General features: G+C 40.8%; 4 protein-coding genes across 8 annotated transcripts in view; 2 read left to right on the top strand and 2 right to left on the bottom strand.

Moving 5' to 3' along the window:
• Positions 1-5029: 5029 nt before the first annotated feature.
• LOC111602810 (monocyte to macrophage differentiation factor) lies at positions 5030-8386 on the top strand. 4 transcript variants are annotated; one of them, XM_023320106.2, is made up of 5 exons: positions 5030-5092; positions 6730-6964; positions 7022-7212; positions 7276-7498; positions 7585-8386. In XM_023320106.2, the coding sequence occupies exons 2-5, from the start codon at positions 6794-6796 to the stop codon at positions 7873-7875; spliced, it is 876 nt and encodes a 291-aa protein (XP_023175874.1). In that variant the 5' UTR covers positions 5030-5092; positions 6730-6793; the 3' UTR covers positions 7876-8386. The 4 variants fall into 4 exon arrangements, with proteins under 4 accessions (XP_023175874.1, XP_023175876.1, XP_023175875.1 ...); XM_023320108.2 differs by having other exon boundaries at positions 5031-5092; positions 6750-6964; XM_023320107.2 differs by lacking the exon at positions 5030-5092 and adding an exon at positions 5785-6079.
• A 1200-nt stretch (positions 8387-9586) lies between these two features.
• Positions 9587-13297, top strand: LOC111602826 (HEAT repeat-containing protein 6). The gene has a single exon (XM_023320137.2). The coding sequence runs from the start codon at positions 9744-9746 to the stop codon at positions 13200-13202; it is 3459 nt and encodes a 1152-aa protein (XP_023175905.2). The 5' UTR covers positions 9587-9743; the 3' UTR covers positions 13203-13297.
• Positions 13298-13427: 130 nt separating this feature from the next.
• LOC111602833 (retinoblastoma family protein) lies at positions 13428-17625 on the bottom strand. Its single transcript, XM_023320146.2, has 9 exons — positions 17027-17625; positions 16726-16865; positions 16401-16589; positions 15990-16329; positions 15574-15914; positions 14783-15512; positions 14441-14650; positions 14212-14370; positions 13428-14142 (listed from the first exon to the last, which is right to left on the bottom strand). Exons 1-9 carry the CDS (start codon positions 17216-17218, stop codon positions 14032-14034), a joined length of 2412 nt encoding a protein of 803 aa, XP_023175914.1. The 5' UTR covers positions 17219-17625; the 3' UTR covers positions 13428-14031.
• Positions 17626-19281: 1656 nt separating this feature from the next.
• LOC111602808 (rho GTPase-activating protein 26) overlaps positions 19282-24890 on the bottom strand; it is a 54277-nt gene continuing 48668 nt past the window's right edge. The window contains exons 4-12 of one of the 2 annotated variants that reach the window (XM_023320101.2): positions 24057-24272; positions 23913-23984; positions 23803-23854; positions 22378-22691; positions 21978-22308; positions 21775-21880; positions 20268-21713; positions 20072-20151; positions 19282-20008 (exon numbers count right to left, since the gene is read on the bottom strand). In XM_023320101.2, coding sequence (XP_023175869.1) covers positions 19908-20008; positions 20072-20151; positions 20268-21713; positions 21775-21880; positions 21978-22308; positions 22378-22691; positions 23803-23854; positions 23913-23984; positions 24057-24272 — 2718 coding nt within the window. In that variant the 3' untranslated portion in view covers positions 19282-19907. The remainder of the gene's footprint in view (positions 20009-20071; positions 20152-20267; positions 21714-21774; positions 21881-21977; positions 22309-22377; positions 22692-23802; positions 23855-23912; positions 23985-24056; positions 24273-24890) is intronic. The other variant, XM_023320102.2, reaches the window with a different exon arrangement.

The following is a 24890-nucleotide window of genomic DNA, read 5'->3' as shown; positions in this document are numbered from 1 at the left end:
CTCACATGCAAGTGGAAAAAATACTAAAAGCAAATACTAAAGTCAAATAAATACTAAAAATGATGAAAACTCCGAAGCGCAGAGCACGTCAGAAGAGAATGAAGAAACAACAACAAATGAAATAAAGTGAAACAAAAATCAGCAAACAACAAACAAACAAACAAATTGGGGGTTAATTTTGTTTAAAAATAAAATGATTTTCTTTGCAGAAAGTAAAAAAAATTGGACGCAAAATAAAAAAAAATAATACAGTTAAAACAAAATGAATTGGAAACGAAACAAGCAAAGAGAAAACAATAACAAAATAAGAGAAAAACTAACGAAGCAGAACTGGTCAGGAAGTTAGAACAGGTTAAGATAGGAGCAGTACTAGAAACAGAACCAAAAGCAGAGCCAGACAGCAACAAGAACCGTTAACAACTACTCGGATACGATACAACTGTACTCAAAAATAACAACAACAACAAACACAACTGAAATATGAAACGTATGGTATATGGAAGACGATGCATGGATCGTACATAGATAATAACAATTGAACAGTTCAAGTTGCAGTAAAAGCAGCAGCAACAACAACAACATTTTAAAAGCAACTAAAAATAATAAACTATATGAATTAACTATAAAACACACATATATATTTTTAGCATTTAAGAGAGAGCAAAACAAGAGAATGGTGGAAATATGAAAGCAAAACAAAAACAAAATACAAAAAGAAAGAAACATAACTGAAACCAATTTTTGTCAGCCGTAAGCGTTTTACATGTACTAAAAAACTTGAATGAAAAACAAAAAAAAAAAAACTAAAAATCTAAAAAGAAAATAAAAAAAATATAAGATATAACGCCCACACACCACTCACAACATGCATATGATTGATTGATTGACAGACACACACACACATGCATGCAACAGACACACAGAAATTCGAAACGAGCCCTAAAGCTAATTTCTCTCTTTATTCAATATTGTATTTACCAAAAAAAAAAAAAACAACAAAAACAAAAATAATCGAAATCAAAAAACAATTACAACACATATTTAGCCTGCTTTTGTGTATTTTCCATAAAAATAAAAAAAATAAAAAAAATTATAAAAAAAAAACAAATATATATACATATATAAAGTACATATATATGTAGTGTGCATCGAAACAACAAACTTATAGAGCAGCGGAAACGTCGGAAAAACGAAAAAGAAAAGAAATGAAAATATAATCTTAATTATTATTTTTTTTTTTCGTTTCGCTTCTATTTTTTTTGCCTATATGTATATTTCGCATTTTTTTGGAACATTTTCTATATAATGTAATTTATGTTTGTGTTTAATATTATAATTTTTTTTTAATTGTAATAAATTTATACGGTAATCAACTGGAGACTGAGCTACAACATATATTTAGTTACCGTTATGTTTATTGCATTTAAAAAAGAAACAAAAAAATAAAAAAAAAATAAGAAAAGAAAACTCAAAATAAATGGCAATTGGCCAGCATAACAAACACACACACATCTATTATAAAAAAAAATTACATATATATATATTAATGATATATGCATATTCGATATATATATGTATATATGTTCAGAGTTTTTATGAAATGATTCCTGAAACAGAATTTGGTTCGCTCCATTCAATCCTTAAACAATTTTTTGTTAAGTAAATCTATTTTGCTGTGCATCTTTTACCTGGCCTTTTCACGACACCTTTCAACAGTAAATGACAATGAAAGAAGAACCGACTCCAGCGAACGGCTTGCCTGTGTGATAGTAGTTTATAATTAAAGCCGTTCGCTGGAATTGCCAACCATAAATCAAAAGTCCAATCATCTGCCAGAAAACAACATGAAGATCAAGACGAAGAAGATGCATTTAAATGGCGAGCCGAATGAACTATGAACCACAAACACCTATATATATATATATATATATATATAATCGAAAATTAATACATATATATAACACGCGAAAATACACAAAAATATATATATATAAACAAAAAAACAAAGCAAAAAATTTAAACACTTTACAATATTTTTATTTTTACTTTAATTATTTTTAAAGTACATACGTATCTGTAGTTAAACATTTTTTTTTCGTCGTCTACATTTTACTTGTTAAGTTCACTAATTAATCTACATAAATAAAAGATAATCTACGAAGTGTAGGCGACATAATGTATCTACATTGTACATTGTATCTACATTACTGAGCTAAATATCTATAAATATTTTAAATATAACAAAACTACAAAAAAAAAACAGTAAAATATTATTAAAAAAACCAAAAAAAAAAACAAACAAAATTATATCTTTTTATTTCAATTTTTTTTCCACCAAATTGTTTTTATTTTAGATACTGGTTTACCATTATGGGTTGCTTGATTTCAAATTTTATTGAAGCTTTCAAAATTTCGCTCAGATCCAGTAAACAAAAAAATTTATTTTAAATATAACATTTTCATTTTCAATTTTTTTTATTTTTTTCTCTTTCAGTTTTAATTTTTTAGTTGCAATTTTTTAATATTGCTTGAATCCAGTTTAAAAAAAAATAATACAATATATACTTGAAATATTTAAGATTTTCTTTTTAGTTTTAGCTTTTGGGTTTTTTCTTTTTTGATGTATTGTTTTAAAGTTTTGGCCGTTTAGTTGTTGAGCCTTTGGGTCATTTTGGTTTCGGTTTCTTTGGCTTTTCTCAGTTTTGTGACGTTTCCACGCGAATATCGTTTACAGCCAGGGCAAGGCGCACAACCAACCGACCTCGAAATGATGCCAAGAAATGTGTGTTTAGGGCCAAACGCTTTCACTATATGATGGAAATCTATGTATATGTACCCCAGAATCTGTTTGATATAATATATATATGTATGTGACTAACTCATAACTACTAACTACTTACTACTAACGACTAACTACTATATACCACGAGCCCAGAACTCAAAATCCCCTACCTAAAGCGAACTTGTCTAACTTATGAATTTAATACATGTGTAGTATGTATATCTGCAAAAGTAAGGCATAAAAACGTGAAAACTAAAACATAAAAAATTAAAAAGCTGAAAACGAGCAAAACAAACACGAGAATCAAATACAGAGTACACAACAACAACTAAAAAGCATAAACACAAAAAATCCAAAATGCGTATAAATACATTTATATATACATTTATACGATACCCACTATATACTAACTAAAAAAATAAAAGAAAACTATGAAAACTAAACTAATAAATAAATAAATGAATAAACTACCTCAGCTTTGAATATTTCTATAGAAATGTTATTAAATGTATTTGAATGGCGAAAATGAAAAAAGAAAAACAAAAAATAAAAAAAAAATATATAAAGATACCGAAATGGCAAACAAGTTTTAGAGCTGCATTTATATACATACATACATACATACATGCATACATACTAGTAACAATACTATTTATACTAAGTGTACGTACATTTTGCATATTCCTATATAGCTAAATAAACATAAAAGGCAAAATGGGTCACGAAAACAAAAACAAAAAGTAAAATAAAATCCTAAAAGAAATTCATATAGTATATATATTTGTATACATATAAAAAAAAAAACAAATAACAATAATTTTGCGTCCATTTTTGTTGATTCCTATACAATGGTAAATTCTATAAAAAAAAACTTAAAGAAAAAAATACAAAAACATATTTAATTACATATATAATTGTTTTAAAGTGTGAACGTAACCAATCAGCAAAGGTAATCAAGCAGTAGCCAGATTTCTAATGTTTTATGGATATGTCTATACTACTTACATATATCAACTCAGTGTATGTTTGTCTCTGCCACTAAAACCAAAAAACCAAAAAAAAAAAGCAATGCGAAATAACCAGATTCACGCAAGAAATAAATAAAGAAAGAAGGAAAAAAAATTAAAAGATATAATAAAAAAAAAAACGTTATCCATAAGAAAGCTTTCTCGGTGTCAGTTGTGTCATAGTTTAGATTCAAAGCAAACTAAAAATTAAAAACAAAAAGAAACTTTATAAACTAACCATTTATTTGCAAGACCTGCACTTACACATATATACACTACTAAAAACTGAAGATGGTGTCCAAGAAACATTATTTGAACAGTCCCCGGGGTCTGCTTATTATATGTATGCAAAATAACACATGAAAGCAAAATACATTTGCGTACTTTACTTTTTCTTTTCGGTGTAATTGATTGTTAAAGACACTAAGGCGTAATGCGAATAGCCATCCCAACAAAACACAACATTAAACCCTAAACATAACTACTTAAAACACATAAACTCAAACATATTAGTAAACCAAAAATTTACACCCACGAATACATTGCATTCCCTACATCAATCTAATAGCAAACACAGCTAAAATGTTAAACAAATAAAGATAAAGTAAAATTTTTGTGAACATGTGAAAAACGAAAAAAAAACGAAAGGAAATTTACCCAATAAAAGATTTTTTCGTATACACTTCTCGAGTTTTATTTCGAACATGGCGCCGTGTGGCGCGATTAATATGAGATGCTATCGAAACATTTCAATATAAACGATAGTATCGCCCGTACTTGGTGTTGAAATAAACGTAATTTTAGGCATTTTCTAACACTTACTCTTCTTATTCACGTTATTTTGAAATTTTCTAATATCTAATATTGTACACTCGCACAAACTAATTCACGTTTAAACATGATTATACTATATTAAATATTACCTAATCTTACCGTTTCAATGCCTAATATTTGTTTACTTAGTTTAGTTTAGCACGGTCTGTAATACAGCCCTGGACATAAATTAATTCAAGCTAACCTGTTGTAAAGTCAATTGAATAAAAAATAAATGTTTTATATTTTAGCTTTATGATAATACAGATCTGTGTATGAATGCCTTTTAAATTTGACAATTCAAGGTACTGCGTACTATGCGATATTTGGTCACCCTGTGAAATACTAAAACTATTGCTATCGATTTTGTTACACATCGATAACCACAGTAATCGTCCCAAAGAAAAAGCATAAAAGCATAAATGTACTTACAGTTTACAAACAGAAATAACTATAACTGCAGCATAGATCGGAGCGCTTCAAAAATAACGTAAATAAAAAAACTAAAAACAATAGAAGCATTCTGTAGGCAAAAATAAATAAAGATGGCACTTAGATTTTAATTGCGCGCGCTATAAGTCTTAAATATATATGTATTTATAATTTAATGTGGAAGGAAGCGACGCCTTTAGTCGGCTTATTAGAACAAGCGTGTGTGTGTGTGTGTGTGTGTTTGTGCTTGTGTTTGTGTGTGTCCGAGCCTGTGTCTGCATGTGTATGGACAATACATGACAACAAAAGGTGGACAACAGTGCCTTGGCGACGCTTACAAATTGAATTAGAAGCTTTAGAGTGTAAACAATGCTGACGTACATGGGCATATGTCCATCTTTGTCTCCCAACACCGACAAAACGAGCAACAACAAGTAGACCGTCCGCCTGCTGTCTTTTGGGCTATTTATATGCCGATTAGCATGCTCAACGTGGAAATAAATTGAAAATGGGGTGGGTTTTTGTAGGCGCAAAACGTTGCCAGGCAGGTCGATCAAAAGGCATTCCATATGCACAGAGCTATATGCTGTAAGACTCTGTCTGGCTGTCTGTCTGTCGCTCTCTTTGTGTGTGCTTGTGCTTGTCTATCTATGCATAATTCAAATTCAACGTGCTGAACTAAACTGAAATGTAATAAATTAGCTCCGAACACAGGTTAAGCCACACTGTTGTTGCCCAGTGCTTGCTGCTGTTGCTTGTGGAAATTCCACCCACTTAACAGCATGCAAGCTGTAACAGTGGGCGGCACTGGCTGTGACTGACCTTGGAGCAAATATCGACTCTATGTATCATTTTATCATTTGTATGTGTATACAAATGTTCATCAATGTATTCAATGTAATCTGTAGTCAGATGCAAGGCTTAAAGGCACTAGATTGGACTTTGAGTCGTTATTAAGTAGCTCGGCTTGTCGTGTCACTCTCACTCTAGTTGCCTCGATAAGACGACGACGACGCTGATTGAATGGAATGCAATTGAAGCATATGTATGTACACTATATACTATATACAAGCATCTCGCAATATATATAGACAGCATTATTCAACTGTTCGCTAAATGTATTAACATATGCTTAAAGTGACGTATTTAACCTGATGCTCCTGCTGAAATCAGTGACCTAAGCTTCTGATAGTGGATGATGGCTAATCAAACAAGCAAAAACATATGCAAAATTGCAAAAATGTTTAACAGATTTGTCTGAAATAAATCCGAGTCTTAATAATTCTTAAAATTGTTGTCATTAGAAATAGTTTCAAAGCTCTTTGGATTCAATTCTTTTAATTATGTAAAATATGGCATTTATGACTATTCAATCTGATTCAACATTTTCCTTGTCAACAAATTAATTAGGCAACTAGATTGGTAAATGTAGACAACAGTTAAGAGTTATCAAATTCCGCTTAGCTAATCCGGAATCAGTTCGACATCGTCGCGACATGTTCGATAAGGCAAAACCCTAAACACAATTCGAGCTATAAATATAAACGGCCCAATATATTGAGCTATCTATCAGAAAGGGGTTTGGGGTTTGGCTACCTTATCAGGCTCTATTGCCACTTATTGGGGCTGCTATTATCAATATACATCAAGTAATCAAAGCAAATGGTATTTAAATAACAATAATCGACGCACCAGCTGCTGAAACCAATCCACAGTGCAGCGAACGGGGGCCAGCTGAAGAGCGAGCTGGGAGCGGACGATGAATAATCTACTGCAGGATATACAAAACAAATACTCATTTCTGGATAATCTATTCAGTCACGTATGGAAATGCATTATTCGATCGAATTTAAAGCTCAAGCTCCAACTGCGGAATATTCAATGGAAGAATGCAAAAGCCAAGCCCGGCTGTGCCTACCAACCCACAGAAGTGAGGCATATCAAACGCATGCACATATGTATATATTATTTTGATTCCCTTTTAAAGATCGAACAGGTGGCCAATGTTATAACCCATGGTATTTGGATAGTTCCCGCCGTGTTCGCAGTCATCAAGCTCTTTGAGCGATCCAATAGCTATAGCCAATATCTAGTCTCATGGGTCTATGGCACCGCACTCTGCATGCTGTTCACAGTTTCCACATTTTTTCACTGTTCGTGCTACTGTGCCGAACACAAGTGAGTTTGGCCACAGCCAACGAGGTTAACCTGTTCCGCTTTCTACAGAGTTTTCTTTTTCAGACCACCTAAAAATTATGACGCTTGGCCCACATTCGGCTGGCAAACGACGTACCAGAGTCTGAAGAATGTCTTGCATCGCTGCGATCGGGCCATGATCTATGTGTTTATTGCCGGCTCGTATTTTCCCTGGCTGACGCTGGAGAACACCGACCATTCAGCGATACTCTTCTGCATGGAATGGATTATTTGGCTAATGGCTGCTATTGGGATTGCCTACCAACAAGTAAGATAACTGTCGATTGCGAATGCTTATCAATCGAGCTTATCGTCTTCATTTTGGCTTTGGTTTTCGGTTTCGTTTACTTACAGCTCTATCACGAACGCTACAAATGTTTGGAGACATTCTTTTATATTGTTATGGGTCTGGGTCCGGCGCTCGTTGTCATGTTTACGGGGCATCACTTTAATGGCATGTTGCAGCTCAAGTGCGGCGGCGCCTTCTATATACTGGGCATTGTTTTTTTTAAGGCAGATGGTCTGATTCCTATGGCGCACGCTATTTGGCATCTGTTTGTGGTGCTCGCCGCCGGCTGTCATTATTATGCGATTTTAGTTAACCTTTATCCAAATGACTCCAATCATTTACAAACTAGTAGCTAAGTCAATGCTAGGTATGGGGACAGCTTACGACTCCAAGAACCTTATCGTTGAATGTACTTAACTAACTGACCAACGGATCCATTAATGGTAGATGGTGGTCCACACAAACTCCATTTGATTATGAATTTTTTGGTTTTTCGGTTTTTTTGTTTTTGCTTGTGTTAAATTTTGTGACGACCAGAATGTATTCCTTCCTATCTACCACCCATATAAGTTACTTCTCCAAAATTAGCCAAATTTTGTACAAAGTTTATAGTATTTTAATTAATTTTTTTCAAATGACATGAGTTGAGTTTTTCAATCGGATTTATATACAATAGCTCTAGTTGTAGTTGTAGTAAGTTATAAAATTTGTTAGAATAAGGTAACGGATTCTGAAAATTTTCGATAAAGAAAACGTATCTTGTGATCAACATCTGCGGTCTTGCCAAAGATTCGAGTGGAAATTATTAATTCTCAAATCGTAAATAATATATGAGCATAATTATTTGCCGCATTCATATATATACATATACAGATATAAATATATATGAAGGCTTTTGTTGTAGGTAGATCAAATACCTATATACATATATACATACATACATATTTTTTTCTATAACAATTATTGAATATTTTACTATACGACTATAGTTTATGTTTTACTTACATATAACTAGCTCACATCTGGCAATGTGTGTTTTAAAGACTAACAAATTGTACAAACTCCAATAGTAGAACTTGACGATTAAATTCAACGCCTTTCAACATACTGGAAGCCCGCCTAAAGAACATATACACACATAGTTATATACAAACATATGTATAACAAATATATTACAAATATAATTAGTTATAGAATGAGCATAAGCTTAACGCGAGCCAATGTTTGAGTTAAGGTGTTAGTTAGTCAGTCTGCTGTTCAGCGTGTTATGTTACTAAGTAGGTAATTGCTCAGGGAATACTTATGCAGACCGTATTGGTGCTGTCTATCGGGGTGTTTGAGATCTATGGGGTGCGAACGGAATCATTGGTTCGCGATTAACGCACTCAACTTGTATACACAATTGTTTTTGGATGCTTGGCGAATTTCGAAATGGATTATACAATGAATTATTGCTGAGCAGAATTTATACATTATAACAGCATGAAATGAATTATACATTTGTACTACTCAAAACAATATATATATATACTACCTATATACATAATAGATATATCATTAAATCTATACAATAAATATATTCCTGGTACGAAAGGTCAATCAATATTTTATCTTGTTTTTCTTGGCATTTTCGATTGGGATTGGCATATTTGCGTTGTAAATTAATAAACATTATCTTAGTCGATTTAGGTCCTAAATATCATTAATATGCACTTACATAAAAAATAGCAGTCAGTAACAGTTCAAAAAAGTCGACAAACGCGCCAAATTATTTCAAAGTGCTGTGAAATGCGCAATGCCAAAAGGCAATGATCGCCAAGAATATCGCTTAACTGATATCGCTACTATCTACACCTATCGGTACTATCGATAGCGAATTGTAGCTAGACAGAATGCCCAAATTTTATTTGACTAATTTTTAACATTCAAAGAGAATACTTAATAAATCTATTAACCTATTAATATAGATAAGTACGTATTTTCCAATAAATCATTAATTCTGGAATTTTTGGAAAAAGGTATATTTGTACCCAAGAGCTAATTGCTACCTATAATTTTCGAGAAATTTGAGTAAAATAATAATTGTTTTGACAAGAACCTTTAATTGAAATAAAATGTATATCACAGCTAAGAGATATATATATGCATAGGGTCCATGAAATTGATGCCAAATCCGAACTCAACTAAAAATTAAAAATTTGCTCTCTATATCGATACATCGATAATGCTGTTACCAATTCTCAAGGCAAATGAACAGTTCTACTTAATGGACAAGGAGAGGAAAGCCTACGATGCGCTTTTACAAACAGTAAATAATCGAGCGCAATGCTCCTCTGCTGCGGAGGTATGCCTTTATCAGCGTCAACTGCAGTTCCTGCGCAACATCGAAAGCCAGACGTCCACAGGGCCATATGGCGCGAGCACGGCGGCGCAGCTTGCACATCTGTTGGCAGAAGAGGCGCTAGCGGAAGGTGGGCATGGCGATGACTCAGTTAATCTTGGCGCATGGCTGGTCTGGTTGAACGAGCTACTCGTGAACCGTAAACAGCAGCTCGGCGAGACTCAACCGATTCTTGAGTGGCTACTGCAGCGTGTGGAGCAACAATGTACAGTGGAGCAGCAATGTACAGTGGGTGCACTGCGCTGCCTGCTTGCGCTACTGGAATCACTGCCAGTGGCCGGAGCGCTCAAGTACTTTCCACGCTTCGTAGCCATTCCATTGCCACACAGCTTGGAGGCGGCGTTACTTTTGGTTCTCTGCCAAGATAGGCTGTTCAGCACATTTTGTACGCCAAATGCCGAACTGCAAGCGAAAGAGTTGCAGCAGAGCAGCCAACTGGCCAATTCACTGGTGCAGATGCTCTACGATGGATGCTGGGCAGCGATGGCAACAGTCGACACGCATACGCAGCAGGAGGAAGAGCGGCTCACAATGCTACTGGTGCACTCACTGCAGCTACTGCAGAAGATAGCAACCCACCATGCGGACTATGCCATACAGTATGCGCCGGAACTGTTAGGTCTTGCTCTGGCCAACGTCCGATACAGAGTTGGTGGGGAGAATGTAAAGACAATATATCAATTGCCCCATCGAGTGCATCCGGCCCAGCAATCGGCAATCTATGGACCTGACGATGTGGACGTGGAATCGACTGCTGGTAATCAGAACACAGCTACAGCAGCTGCCGGCAGACGTGTAAAGTCGCGCAAGATGCGTTCGCTGACCAAGCAACGTAACAATGGCAGCCTACAGGAAGGCAAAACCAGCAGCAGCAGCATCGCAACAGGACATGGAAATCGGATGCAGCTAATAGTGCTAGAAAACAGTGATTATGGCTACCGTACACCGAGCGGTGACTCCGAGGGTGGCTGCACGCCCACCTCAGATGGCGCCGGACAACAGGTGGTGGGCCTGAAGCAGCAGCGCCAGCGTCAAGTGAAGCTACGCATCGCAGCTCTGCTACTGATGGGCGCGGTGACCAAGCAACTTCCCCGACGCACACTCTATGGCTACTGGCACGTGCTCTTTCCGAGTGGCGGCGATGGCGCAGCTGGCGCACGGGAGAACAAAGATCACCTGCTGTACATTGGTGCCAGTGATGGCAACGTGCGCTGCCGAGCGCTGGCGCTGCAGCTGGCAGCACAACTGCTGTACGGCTCCAAGCCGTATCTTAGCCAGGCAAGCTGCGCCCTGGCGCCTACCAACTACACACCGTTCGCGATGAGCCTGGCCAACAGCGTCATGGAGGCGTATCGCCAGCTAGCAAGCATATTGGAGCGTGAATATGTGACGCCGGTGCTGACGCAGTGCCTCAAGTGTCTGGCGGTCCTTGTGCAAGCGACTTCTTTCGAGCAGCTACAAATGGGCATCGTCTATGAGTTTGTGCCCCACGTAAAAATGTTAACGCGTCATGTGGACACCAGCGTTAAGGTGTCCGCATTGCTGGTCATGGAAATGCTTGTGGCAACGCCACGCCTAACCCAGGAAATGGCCTGTGCTGTGGGTCTGCCTCTGAAGGAGCGTCGCAATGTCAACACGTTGCACACATCGCCGCGTCATAATGCTCACCAGGATCAGGTGCATCAATTTCAATTGCTTTACGACTCCGACGAAGAGGAGGTGGAGAATGAGCAGGAAGAGAAGGAGGCAGCACAGGAGGCGGAGGAGGAAGAGGACAGCTCGCCTGTGGTGGCAAAACCAGCAGCTGAGCAAACGCGCATTGCTTTGCCTTCGGGCCGCATTCCCCGCAACTCGTGGCTGTTGCGACTGGTGCTGCGCTATCTGGACTGTCCGACGAGCGCGTCGCCACTGCGTGTCGAATGTCTGCAGGTACTGCTGGCCATGACCACACATTTTGGCCTGTTGCGTGAACATCTAGCGCGTCTGGCCGATGTGCTGTGCAATGCCTTGCAGGATAGCTCGTGGGATGTACGTCTTTATGCGGCACGCACCTTGGACGCCATTGGCTTCCAAATGGCGCGCCTTGCCTTGGAGCAAACGGAGCCCAGGCCCGAATTACAGCAGCAGCACTTGAACTTTTGGTTACGCATGCTGCCTGCGATATATAACGCCTACTCTAATGCCGAGACGGCCACCCTGCGATGCTCCTTATGCGATGCGCTGTCTAACATGGGTGGCTACAGCTTCGAGCGCTTGCCCCAGGCGCAGCGTACTGGACTACTGGCCTTCCTATTGGGCTGCAGCAGCGACGATGCCGCGGATAGTCTGGTGCGAGCAGCGGCTGTGCGGGCGCTAGCCGTTTATGTGCTGCATCCGACGATGCGGGATGATCTGGTATTTGTAGAGCATGCAGCAGAGCTAGCGTTGCTCCTCGTTGGCGACGCTCAGCTAGCCGTACGGATCAAGGCTGCCTGGGCGCTGGGCAACATAAGCGATGCACTTGTAACGCCGGAACAGGAAGCACATGAGAAGGAACGCATCTCGCAGGTACTGCTTGGACGCCTAATCGAAGCCGCTGTCCTTGCATGCGGCGACCATGACAAGGTGCGCGCCAATGGTGTTCGCGCTTTGGGCAATCTCTTGCGTCTGCTGTCCGGCGAAGAGCACGCACTCATGCAGCGGGCCATGGGCAGGCTGCTTGATTGTGTGCGCGCTGCAGGTAGCGCCAAAGTCAAGTGGAATGCCTGCTATGCCATTGGCAACCTGGTCCGCAATCGTGCAATGTTCGCCACAAGCGCCAGCTTGGCGGGCACACTGTTCGCAGCGCTCAGCCAGCTGATTGTGCAGCACGCGAACTTTAAGGTGCGCATCAATGCCACTGCCGTGCTGCTACAGATCGAACACAGAGCGGACATGGGCGCGCACTATGCTACCATGTGGCGCTCGTTATTGGCGGCCATTGAACGCTCCAATGCATTGGACACCTTCGAGGAGTATAACCATCGTGACGGACTCCAGCAGCAGCTCTGCCTAGCCATGGCCCATATGATGGAACGTGCGCGTGCCGACGATCTGTCGCCCTGTCGCGATGCCCTCGAATCACATCTGGATGTGGTCAGCAGCACCTGGCGGCGCGTTGCCTATCGCATTGTGCCCGAGCAGGCGACACCGCTCTTCACCTGCAGTTCATTGCTGCAGAAGCGCCTGGGTGCCGCTGCCCTCACAGCCGACCAGCGAAGCGCACTCACGTTCATCACTGGCGCCCTGCGCCTGCAGGGCTAACTCCACTACCAATTAATTGTATTACCAATGCATGACTTTTTTACGTAACATAAATAACAAATCATTTTTCACCAATAAACTTAATGCAAGCAAATGAACGAAATTCGTGCGTTTTCATATCTTTTTAGTGAGCCCAAACAGCTGCACATGGAAGGTCTTTCTCCTGATCGAGATCGATTATTTTTTAAAGAATTTTTATTTAACGCATATATGTATACATGATTTTTGACAAAAAAAATGATATTCTACTTGTTCTAGTTCTTGTTGATTTAAAGTGTAATCTAGTGCAATTGTTGTGGTTAATGTTGTTAGATCTGAACATCAACACCGAAAGTTGGCGGCTCGATGTTGATGGCAGCAGTTTGTTATGTTTTTGCTAAAGTATATTTTGAAGTGTTATATGTCGCTTACCAATCGTAAGCCACACTCATATGCATCTACATACATATAGTGTATAGGTATAGTGTAGGTGTAGGTATATGTATATGTATATGTATATGTATATGGATGACTTGCAATAAAAACTATCAAAAGGATGCACACGTATTAAATTAAACAATAAGTAAAATGATAACCGTTCTTGCTGTCATTAAAAATAACATTGCATATGCCTCCAACATGAATTTCATAATCTGTGTGCCTCTCTGTCGACCCATCGCCAACCGTGCCAGCATATCAGTATGAAAACATCCCCTGCCCGCCCCTCTCCCGTTATCCCCGTGACCCCCACAAATTCTACACACCCTTGTGACCCAGCTCATTCGCCTGTCTTAGCACGTTTGTCTACTTCGTTCGGCCTTGCGGTCATCGATAACGTCCTGAGATACGCCTACTGCTCCAACCTTTGCCGCTTCTGGTCAATGGGATTTACGGTGGTGTCAGCGAAATCCAATACACGTTTCCCAGATCCAAGCACAATTTTGTTCATTAAGTCCAGTCTCTGTGCAAAAGTACAATAGATTCGATGATAATTGTGGCTGCTGTCGCAATTAGGCAATCGTCTGCTTACCTTGGCCGGACTTGATCTGATAACGTAAACAACCTGACCCGGCGACTGCTGCATCTCATTCTTTGACATTTGCGTAACGTAGAGTGAGTGGTTGTGTGTTAGCTTCTTGGGCACCATTGTGCGCTCAGTGGGGTGTGGCGACATCAGTAGATTTACATTCTGGTGGATAAAAAGAAATTCCAATTCCAATTCATATGATACAGAGGGACATGGCATATAGTCAACTCACATCCTCACTCTTGTCAAGGTAGTTGATACAGAATTTCTTCATCTCCGGCACATACGTGTAGTTGTAAAAGTGAATAATATCTTTCAACACGTATTCGCCATGCTCATTGACGCTGATGAGCACCTCACGATACACACTATTTACCGCCTGCGGCTGGTTGCGATACGCCCGCATAATGTCACTAAATTTGGGCTCCTCCATTTTGGTTACCTGAAATCAACGACGACGAGAATGAGATGAAAATAAGCACGAAAGAGAAGAGAGGCGTTACAATAAAGAACTATCTAAAGTACAATAAAGAACTATCTGATAGATGCAATAGCTGTTAGACAGGCTACTTACTCTTATATAAATATATATTGCACACATGATTATTTGGTCGAGATGGCGATCTTTCATTAGATGAGTTTTGTGTGTGATCGAATGCTCGAATATAGTCCAGATCTTGTCAGGCTTCTTCTCGTCCAGGTTTAACTCCGAGCAAAGCTTACTGATGCGCAGCCAGCCGAGCAGAAATACCTTGCGCAGAAATATCTGTAGTTGTCCAGCTGCCTTGTCAGCTGTCACGTCGCTCCAGGTGGGCAGCGGCTTGGACGCATTGTCAATCATGTCCCAGATTGGGGAGTTACGTGTCCATGTCAACCGCTCTAGGCATGTCTCCTCGATGGAATTAAGATGCTTGACTAGGCTACGTGTGAGGCAGCCCTCGTGTGTGCCGTGGCTGCCATGGCGCACAACAATTTCGATGATCTTATGAAATTGGAAGGCGTTAATACTGAAACATTCCAGAATCCAGGGGAACTTAAGCTCCGTATTGTAGGCCTCGAGCACCAGCTCCGTGCAGCAGGCCATCAGCGTCATGTTGAAGATGTCTAATGAGATCTTTTGCACAATGTGAGGCTTAGTCTTTATCTCGGCACGGAGTATATGGTCGAACAGGTAGAAGTAAAGCGATTTGGCCAATTGGAATCGATTGTGAGTCTCGCTACGCATTGGAAACTTGGCCAAAAATTGTTCTTCCATTTCCTTTATTATTTTCAGCATTTTTGCAATAGCTGGCTCGCCCGCCTGTCTGCAATGAAAATCGTTTAAACGAATGACGCACTCAATTTGAACTGTTTTGGGTAACATACTTTACAAAGTCGGTGGGTTCGGTAATATGGCTGACTGCGGTGCTCAGCTCCTTGACATTGTTGGTGGCATTGGCCACCGGCTCGAACTTCTGCTCCGACATGACGGGCTGGGCGGGCAAGTCCTGTTTGCGTGTCAACGGCGTCACGGGTTGACGCAGCGCCTGTTCGTTTAGATTGCTGTGCTCGCTAGAGTCCTGCTGGTAGGCGCCCAATATGCGCTCGTCCAACTCGCCCACGGATAGAACATACTGCTCATAGCTGATGTTCAGCGATTTAAGATTTCGCTCATAATTCTTATTGGATATCAAGTCAAGCAGCGTGTGCTCATTACCTACGACAATCTGCAATCCACAATGGAATATTTGACGGGATTAGGAATACAATAATAAAATGAAAAAAAGTGTTGGCTGCATTACGTTCGTCTGAAAGAAGCTGTCCATTATCTTCCTAAAGACGCCCGCCTTCATTTCTTTAGCCTCGTCGGCCATCTCGCAAAAGTAGGCAAGTATACAATGGTTTCGGGCTTGGGTCTCGTCAAAGTCCGGCGAGTTCCAATTGGGTGGCAGGCCCTCAAATTTCGGATTGATGAGATCAGTGCGTTTCTCGGCCAGCACATTGGCGTAGATGAGATCAATGCAGCACATCATTAGGTTGTACGATGTGACCAGATCAAGGGTTGTCGTTGGCTTCTGATTCTTGGCGCACAGGAACAGGCGCCAGCATATATCGTCCAGCTTTATGTAGGAGCATTTGGTGCTGAAATCGATTGGCAATGGCATCATTTGAAAAGGGTCTTTATGCAATTAAGAGCACAGATGCCTACACACCTGTATTTCGAGTGTTTCTTTTCGTTGGGCGGGCATGAGTAGATTTGGTCGGAAATATCTCTGTACTTCTTGTAGATCGTGAATGTGATGCTAAACTTGCGCTCCAGCTCCTCCATTTGCAGTACAAATGTTTGGGGCATATTAGCCATGTCGCACCACAGTTTGATCTTCTTCTTAAACTCGTAGATGCTGCAATGTGTGTATGAGAGAGAGAGAGAGAGAGAGAGAGAGAGAGAGAGAGAGAGCGCGATAGAGATAGAGTCAGAAAGAAAAAAGTGGGCCAGTAGTTAATTATGATAACATAGCTACCCATTACACTACGCACCTCATTTGACAGCTGCGCAACAAATTGTTCAATGGCACACAATTTCCCATTACGACTGCATTTTGGCCACCCACAGTGGGCGTGGTTGATTGACGACAGGCTACGAACAGAGCGCAGCAGAACCAATGCAAGATCTCCCCCTGCAATGCAAAACAATATACATACAAACATATGTATGTGAGTGTGCGTGAGTGTGAGTGAGTGCACAAATAAACTGTGTGGAAGCATATACGCGTGTAGTCTTTGTGCGACATATGCACGTTGGTATTTATGTGTGGCTGTATGACCATTATGTACGCACCTCTAAAGAGTAGTGCTTGAGCACTTCCTTGAGTATTTTGAAAGCCTTGGATTCGGTTTCCAGATCCATATTTAGATCACGGCACAGATTTTCAAACTTTAAGCGCATCGTTTCGAGGTACTCGTCGATTGTGGCGCCGGCACTGGTCACAACCTCGGCGCCGACCTCCTGCTCTTGCACATCGTTGCTCATCGTTGTTGTTATTGCCGTCGAGTTTAGCTTGAACGCAACTACAAATGCGACTTGTTCACTATTTTTTCGGCTAGAAATAAAACGTTGCTGCTGACGGCAGCAGCAGCAGCGGGTGCGGCCGCGGAATCAACTTGGTAAATGACCAGGCGACAACAGCAACAACAAAATCGAAAACGTCGACGATACTTTTTACGTTTTTGTTGAATATTCGTTCGTTGAATTTAGTCAATTTATTGCTGATTAATTCGTTTTGTGTTTTTGCTATTAGTTGCGTTATTTGCCTAGCACGTACGACGTATTTAATGATTGTGTGTAGTTTCTATAATAAAAAGGCGGGAAGAACTGATGTTGCCAGACAGGTTTGTACAGTGTGCGGTGAATTTTATTTTGGCGCCAATTGCAAAATTCTATATTCATGACGTTAATATCGCCATGGGAACAACACAGCACAGAAAAACATAATTTAATTAATACATTATATTTGTGGAGCATTATATCTTACTTATTTTTACTTACGTGATTCAGTTAAAAATGTGGCAACACTACACTACAGATGGCGGTAACATCAACTTAAACAGCTGTCTAAAATGTAAGGCTAATGTACTAATCAGGTTCAGCAGTGACTGTGGTTGCCAATCGAAAAAAATTTTACCAAGCCAATAACTAAATGATAGTCCGATTCGGTTAAGATAATAAGATTTTCATCCCCTATTATTTGGAAAAACAATAATAATATATTAATAATGACTATCTTATTGATAATCGAAATTTACACAAAATACTTTGTAACCTACAAAAATAATGGGATTAGAACTGTAAGGTTTTCAGCCATTTTCCCCTTGGTACTTTCTATAAACGATTCGCAATCTGCTGCTAATTGCTACAAAACGTTGATCGCTCACGTCAGTCAACTTTTGTCTGCCAGCACCGTACCAACAGTTTTTTGAGCACTGTTTCCCGCTCCCAAAAAATTGTTTCCGAGTCGAAGATATGCATGCAACTCCCATTTATACAAAAAACAATTGGATTTGATTTGTGTTATATTTATGTTTTATAAATATGTTTTTATTATATTATTAATTTGTTTTGCAAGTTGTTTAATTATTTTTGGCAACATGTTAACAAAAATATTTGATCGAAATAAACATGTAGATGGTATCATTTAGGTGTGCGATCTGTGTGTGTGTGGAATGCTCGGGTTATAATTTTGTTATTTAATGTACATTATTTTCTTTTTTGTTGTTGTTGTTTTTTGGTGGGTTTTCTATAACGCGATCATTAATTGATTTGCAGTCGCTCGATAAATGTCGTTGTGCATTTGATATGGTTAGTTTGAAGTTTAGTTTTAGATAGTTTAATTCCTTTGCATTGGCAACGTTCCATATGCAATAATATAGTAGTATCAGTAGTAGTAGTATTAATAGTAGTTGTAGTTGTAGTAGTAGTAATAGTAGTAGGCGTAGTACACTGTGTATAATATTGTTGTGGTTGGGCTGTATTAGACGGTAAGCATGTGGAATGTATTGGGCGGTAGGCTGTCTGTCTATCTGTCTGCTTTGACAGCGAGTAAATGGACGACTCTATGAGTACTGATCTACGAAATACAGATATAAGTACATACACATATAATGCTATAAAAGTCAAGGATCTTATCGTATTGCATTTATGCAGCACCTGCTGCTTCATTAACCAATTGAATTTCAATATCTTCTCGATCATATTTAGTTGTTTTATTGTTTTACAAAATTGTAAATGCATATGCTTTTGATTTACATTCACTTGTAAATGTTGTTCAATTTACAGCTATGTATATATCTATATATATATATATAAATACATATATATATGTATATCTTGTTTTCCATTAATAATTATATTATATACATTAAAAGGTAAACAAATAAAAAAAAGTTTGTTTATAATTAAGCAACAAATACAAGCGTACAACAATAAATTAATTAACTTTTGCCGTTACTTGGGGGTTTCTTTTTTTCTTCTTTACTTTTCAAATGTATATATATATATGTATATATATATATATATGTGTGATAGATGTATGCATATAAATGTTATATTGTTATAGTTGTATATTGATTAATTTATGATTTATTTTTTTCGTTTGCTGTGCGTCTCGTTTGCCAACTTAAACTTTAACAGTTTCCATTTTCCTTTCCATTTTTCATCTTTATACAATTTCATCTTGATTAAAAATTGAATTTCTCGCAACTCGACGCTTCTTTATGAATGGTTCGTAACGAATTCTATTTGTTGTTGTTTGTTTGTTGTTGTTGGTATTGGTTGCAGTAAATTACTAAAGTAAACTGGTGGCTTTTATGGCTTAGACTTAACACTTCACATAGGGCTTAGGGACTACAGTTAAGATTAAACATTACAGTAAGCATATATACATATATATATATATATACAACATATATATATATATATGCATATACATACATACACAACTATAACCATTTAAGCATTAGTTATATTTACGTCGCGCTGTTGCATTTCCCTCTCGCTCCCTCCCTTTCGCTCTCTCTCACGCTCTCTCTCTTAGTTTTTATACAATTTTACAGATGCGATCTTGGGTGGAGACCTGGCTTAATGTGGCTTACATTACACTAGGCTACGCGCTGTTCTGTGTTGAAGCAGGTGAGGGAGGAGGGGCAGATGCAGAATGCAAACTCTAGTGGTATGGCTTCAGATGCTCCACATAATTCTCTGGTATAAGACCCGTTTTGCCATTCAGCGTGCCTTGCAGCCAGCCGGGCTCATGTGAGAAGCGCACTGTAAATGGTTGCAAATTGAGTCTGAGAACGCAAATGGAGTCGGATTATATGCTATGCTTACCATTTGTTATAATCTGATTTGGCTCAAAGGATAGTTCGCCCTCGCTCTCACCCATACAGGCATACAAAGTACGCACGCGTCTGCAATGGGATATAAATGATTAGATATATATTGTGATAAGTGTTGTAGATCGCAGAATGGACGAACAGCTATATCTTTGGGGAACTGCTATTCATTCGGTTTGCTCTGAACTTACGCTGTGCCCGCGGATAGATCCCGCTTAATTTGGTTGATGTCACGATTGCGATGCATTTTGGTCGGCGCATAGTCGGCGCTCTCGTTGGTGGAGCCGCTGCCGTTACCGGCGCCAGTGAGGTTGCCCAGGCCGCTGCCCCCGATCATGGAGGGCGCCGCTGTGGCCGTCACAATGTCGTCACAGGTGCTGCCAAGCAGTGTGGACAGTGACGATGTCTGCGATGTGATTGGCGGATAATCAATCGAGCTGCGTGCGTTCAGCAAACGCGTCACGTTAGCGCTACTGCCGCCGCCGCCACCGCCGCCGCCAGCAATGAGGGCAGCGCCTCCATTGCCGCCGAGGCCAACGAGGCCGTTGTTAGAGGATAGCGAATCGCAGACGCTCTCATTGGAGCTGGATGTGGAGGCAGCGGCCACTGGTGAATAGTGCTTCGCCTGGCCATAGGCAAAGTGGCTACGCTGCACCGGCGGATGCTGCTGTGGTCCGCTGCCAATGACGGCGCTGCTGCTACCAGAGGTCTGCAGGTGGCGCTCCTTGCGCATTGCGGCCGTGGGCGGGGAGACATCGTTTAAACTGAGACGATTGCTGCTGGCGTTCGTATAGATGTGACTGCTGGACGCAGACTGGGGCACCGGTGTGGCCGTGGCCATTAAATAATCGGCATGCCGCAGATTGCTGCTGGCCGTGGCCGGCGTCGCATGATGCGCCTGCAGCGCTGCCCCACCATTCGTGCTGGGACCGCCGCCCAGTATGCCATAGACGGCAGCTGCCGCATCCGTGCCCGACGAGCCGCTGCGACGGCCGCCGAGGTCGCTTTGCGTCATGGCGTGCAGGTTCTTCATGCTGCCCATTTGGGCGGGCCGAGCACCGTTCGTCACATGCGCTGACACCACCGTCAACGACGAGCCGCCACCTGTGCCGCCGCCATTTGTGTTGCTGCTGCTGGTGACGCCACCGGGCGGTGTGCTGTTGCTCGCACTGGCCGGGCCATGGGCATAGATCATGCCATTTGGAATATTCTGCAAGCTGGACGACATAGTGGGATCTGGGTAATTGGATTTGGCCAGCACGCGGTACACCTTCTGTTCCGGCGAATACATTGTGCTGCGTCCCACACTGCCACCGCCGCCGCTGCCGACGCCACCGCCCGTCGACGCGGCTTTGCCCACCTGCGAGGCACGCGGCATTCTCGTCGGCGGACTGCTGCTGCTCGGATGCAGATTGGCAGCCGCGACAGCGGCATTCACAGCTGTGGCTACGCCGCTGCTGGGATCGTTCTTGAAGATGCGCTCATAGTTCTCGATGAGTATGTTGATGACAATGTTGTTGAACTTTATGTCCAAAATGGCGGCGACCGTCTCCTCCAGCGGACGCAACAGAGTCGGCCCAAAGACAACGCCCAAGTTGAACACCGACATTTTGTTCTTCTCGTATTTGCGCGAGACTCTGCAAGTCGAATAAGGTCATGATTGAGTTGGATGCTTCGAGGATTCGCTATGCTACTCACTCAGTCAAATGCCTAATGACCATGTCCAGCATTTCAAAGTTTGGCTGCGGCAGCTTGTAGACCAATTTGTGAACCTCGTTCACGCGCTGATTGAGGCTCTCTTTCTCTGCAGAGAGTGAGTGAGTGAGAGTGAGAGAGAGAGAGAGAGAGGTTATCAGTTGGTGGGATAACTACGATTGATAAAGTTCTATGTGATGTCTTACTGGCTGCCTCGATGAAGCCGCTGTGATAGTGATAGGTCATGAGGGGCTCATTCAGATTGCGCAGATACATTTTGAGGGCGCTGGCAATGGTGTTGCTCTCCATGAGATCACGATATTTGTCATCGGTGAAAACGTCCTCGTTTTCCTTGCGCTCCATGCCGAGCGAGAGCAGTTTGTTGATTTTGGTGCCGACGCCGCTCTTGCGATAAATGCCCTCGTCCTCCAGACCACGGCCCTCCAGAATTTGTATACATCGGCGTACAAACATGAAGCCAGTCTCATCCAATTGATAAGCCTCGTTGGCTTTCATTTTGCCGGGCACCAGGTAAGTCTGCCAGAGAATCGATTCGATTAAGTGACAAATTGAATATCATTGGCTACTCATCATTGGGCTACTTACCGGCTCCGTGCCGTCCATGGCGCTCAGCCACGAGCGATGATCCTTCTCGCTCAGTGCCTGAAATGTGTAGACAATGCCCGGCTTCTCCTTGAATGTTAGATCGAAGCAGAATCGCTTCTCGAACTCAGAGGCCCGACGCTGGCACGAGAACAATGTCAGCTTCTCGTCCTCACGCGCCTCGGGACGCGTGAAGCTGTGGTTCATCTGATTGAACTGGAGCATTGTGAATTCGCGCTTTTGCTTCTTGAATGTGCAATAGTATTTCGTCCATGTTGCTTTGAAAGGCTCTAAAAGTGAGATTTTCAGAAGGGAACCTAAGAATCGTTTGCAGTTTGCAAATTGCAGTTGACAGGCAGTTGAGATCAGTGTTGTGGTTGTGGTTGTGGTTGTGGTTGGGTGTTGGTTGGGTGGTTGGGTGGTTTGGTGGTTTGGTTTATATTTTTATTTGTTTTGGTTGCAGAGTCACAGTTGCAGTTGATACCAAAAGCACACGAATTAGAGTTCACAAGAATTGCCCAAACACGTAGTAGGATTTTGTGGTTTTTTTTTTGTTTTTTTTTTTTTTGATTGGATAGAAAATAAATAAAAATCAAAAATACACACAATAAGAGAGTAGACCCATATAAATGATTCACAGAAAGTTAGTGCAAAATGATGATGAGGAAGAAGCAGAAGAAGACAAGTCAAATCGACGCATTGTGGTTGTGGGTGGATTGCGAATGAGAAAGCAAAACATTTATCGTTAGATTCGGTTAAGCAACAAGCAAGAGACAACATTTAACATAACACTTCGACTGAGGCACGGCCAAATACTCTGGCATAACGGTACATTTATGCTGCAAATGCCAAAGTGCAGCCCTGGCGAGTATTTGGCTAATAAACTGAAAAGTTCGGCTCTTCTGCTGTCAAGTTTTGACTGCTTGTTAAATGCGGGACATTAGGAATGTGGCCATGATATGAGCTTAGTTTAAATTTGACACGCAGTCTCATAGCCGAACTAGCTGCCTTTTAGAGCTTTGTTCTTAGAAAATTAGTTAGGATCCTAAACTAGCTGTCATCAGGCAGCAGATGGCCTTGTGGCCCTCTATGAATCTATCCAAGCTTTGGCTACTTTGTGAGAAGTAACGACGAAAGCTTTCTTGACTTTTGACCCTAGCAAATATGAAAAAAATACAATTTTATCAACTCTAGTTAAGCGCTATATATATTATAGTTAGCATAACGATTTGAGCTCATTCTGTCAGCTCTCAAGCTCTCAACTAACATATAGCGTGGCATGATTTATGATTTATGTTTTATGATTTAAGTAGTATATATATTATATATAAAAGGTATGTTTTGCTAACATGCTGCCTCATTGCGAAACGTATTAGTTTTCAATTGGTAATTGCTCTTCTTTTTTCGATTGTCACGCGAAAAACTTACTCTTTTCCATCAAAAACAAATAGCCGCGTTTGGTGAAAATCTCCTCGGACTTCTGCAATGCCAAAGTTGATTGTATTCAATATTCAATTGGAGTTGATAAGGATATTTACCGTACGCTTTTCCATGTACTTGGTCTTTAGTTCGGTGACCTTTTCGCGAGCCTCCTCGAAATTTTCGCGAGTCTGAAAAATGAAATAAAATTGTAGTAAAAATGAAATTAATTGTAGATAGATGATAGATGAAGTTAATATTACCTTTTGCACTTTGTGCCTCAGATCCTGCAGATAGTCGCGATTATCCTCGGCCTGCTCGTGAGCGGTGTGATAGAACACCAGCCAGCCAGATATGAATGCCAATAGTATTTCGACAAATTCGAATTTGATGCGTTCCTGCACTTCCTGGATGCGCAGTACATAGCTGAGCGACTCCTGAATGTATTCGCGCTCATGCATGCCCAAACTGGCATCGGCCTGCCAAAACGAGATGAATCAGCGTTAACGGTTATGCATTCGTGGTCGAAACGGTCGTAGACTAACTAAATATGTGCGTACGTTCGTATGCTCGTGTATCTGTATGTGTGTGCGTGTGTATTTGTGTGGCTAGCAGAGACAATTGGATGTGTCACACGCACTTTGACCTTTGCGGCCGGCATTTACGTGTGTTTACTGTTGCACAGGTGCTGCCTAGGTACCTCCATCTGTGCCGCTCTGCGCCTGTGTGTGTGTGTGTGTGTTTTAATTACGCCTACGCCTTCGTATCCGTCTAACACACACACATATAGATGCCGGGACAAACTTTTCACTGGCCCAACATGACGACAACAACAACAAACTATGTTATTTGGCAATGGCATATAAATATGAGACGCATTGGCTCGTAACAAATGACATTTAACATTTTGCAGCTCCTTTTGATTTATCATTATCTCGCTCTCTCTCTCCCACTTGCACTCTCCATATTTGTGTGTTCAGATTGGATTCTGTTGAACTTTGATATTTGATGTGCTGCCTAAGCATAATTGCAATTGATGTGCACACAGTTTGAACATTTGACATCTGCAAAATCTCCACACACACACACACACACAC

The sequence above is a fragment of the Drosophila hydei genome, unplaced genomic scaffold, assembly GCF_003285905.1.
Source record: "Drosophila hydei strain 15085-1641.00,03,60 unplaced genomic scaffold, DhydRS2 tig00000444-arrow-arrow-pilon, whole genome shotgun sequence".
NCBI lineage: Eukaryota > Metazoa > Arthropoda > Insecta > Diptera > Drosophilidae > Drosophila > Drosophila hydei.
The sequence above is the reverse complement of the archived record's forward strand: the minus strand, read 5'-3'. Positions and strand labels throughout refer to the sequence as shown.

Bases quoted from the DNA above. Each gene is read 5' to 3' on its own strand.
- LOC111602833 (XM_023320146.2), bottom strand. From the start codon at position 17,218: ATGAGCAACGATGTGCAAGAGCAGGAGGTCGGCGCCGAGGTTGTGACC. The intron at 14,651-14,782 runs GTAAGTAGCCTG...CGTTGATTTCAG, and splicing joins CAATATATATTTATATAAGA to GTAACCAAAATGGAGGAGCC. The intron at 14,371-14,440 runs GTGAGTTGACTA...TTTATCCACCAG, and splicing joins ACCTTGACAAGAGTGAGGAT to AATGTAAATCTACTGATGTC.
- LOC111602810 (XM_023320106.2), top strand. From the start codon at position 6,794: ATGAATAATCTACTGCAGGATATACAAAACAAATACTCATTTCTGGAT. The intron at 6,965-7,021 runs GTGAGGCATATC...TCCCTTTTAAAG, and splicing joins GTGCCTACCAACCCACAGAA to ATCGAACAGGTGGCCAATGT. The intron at 7,499-7,584 runs GTAAGATAACTG...GTTTACTTACAG, and splicing joins TTGGGATTGCCTACCAACAA to CTCTATCACGAACGCTACAA.
- LOC111602826 (XM_023320137.2), top strand. From the start codon at position 9,744: ATGCTGTTACCAATTCTCAAGGCAAATGAACAGTTCTACTTAATGGAC.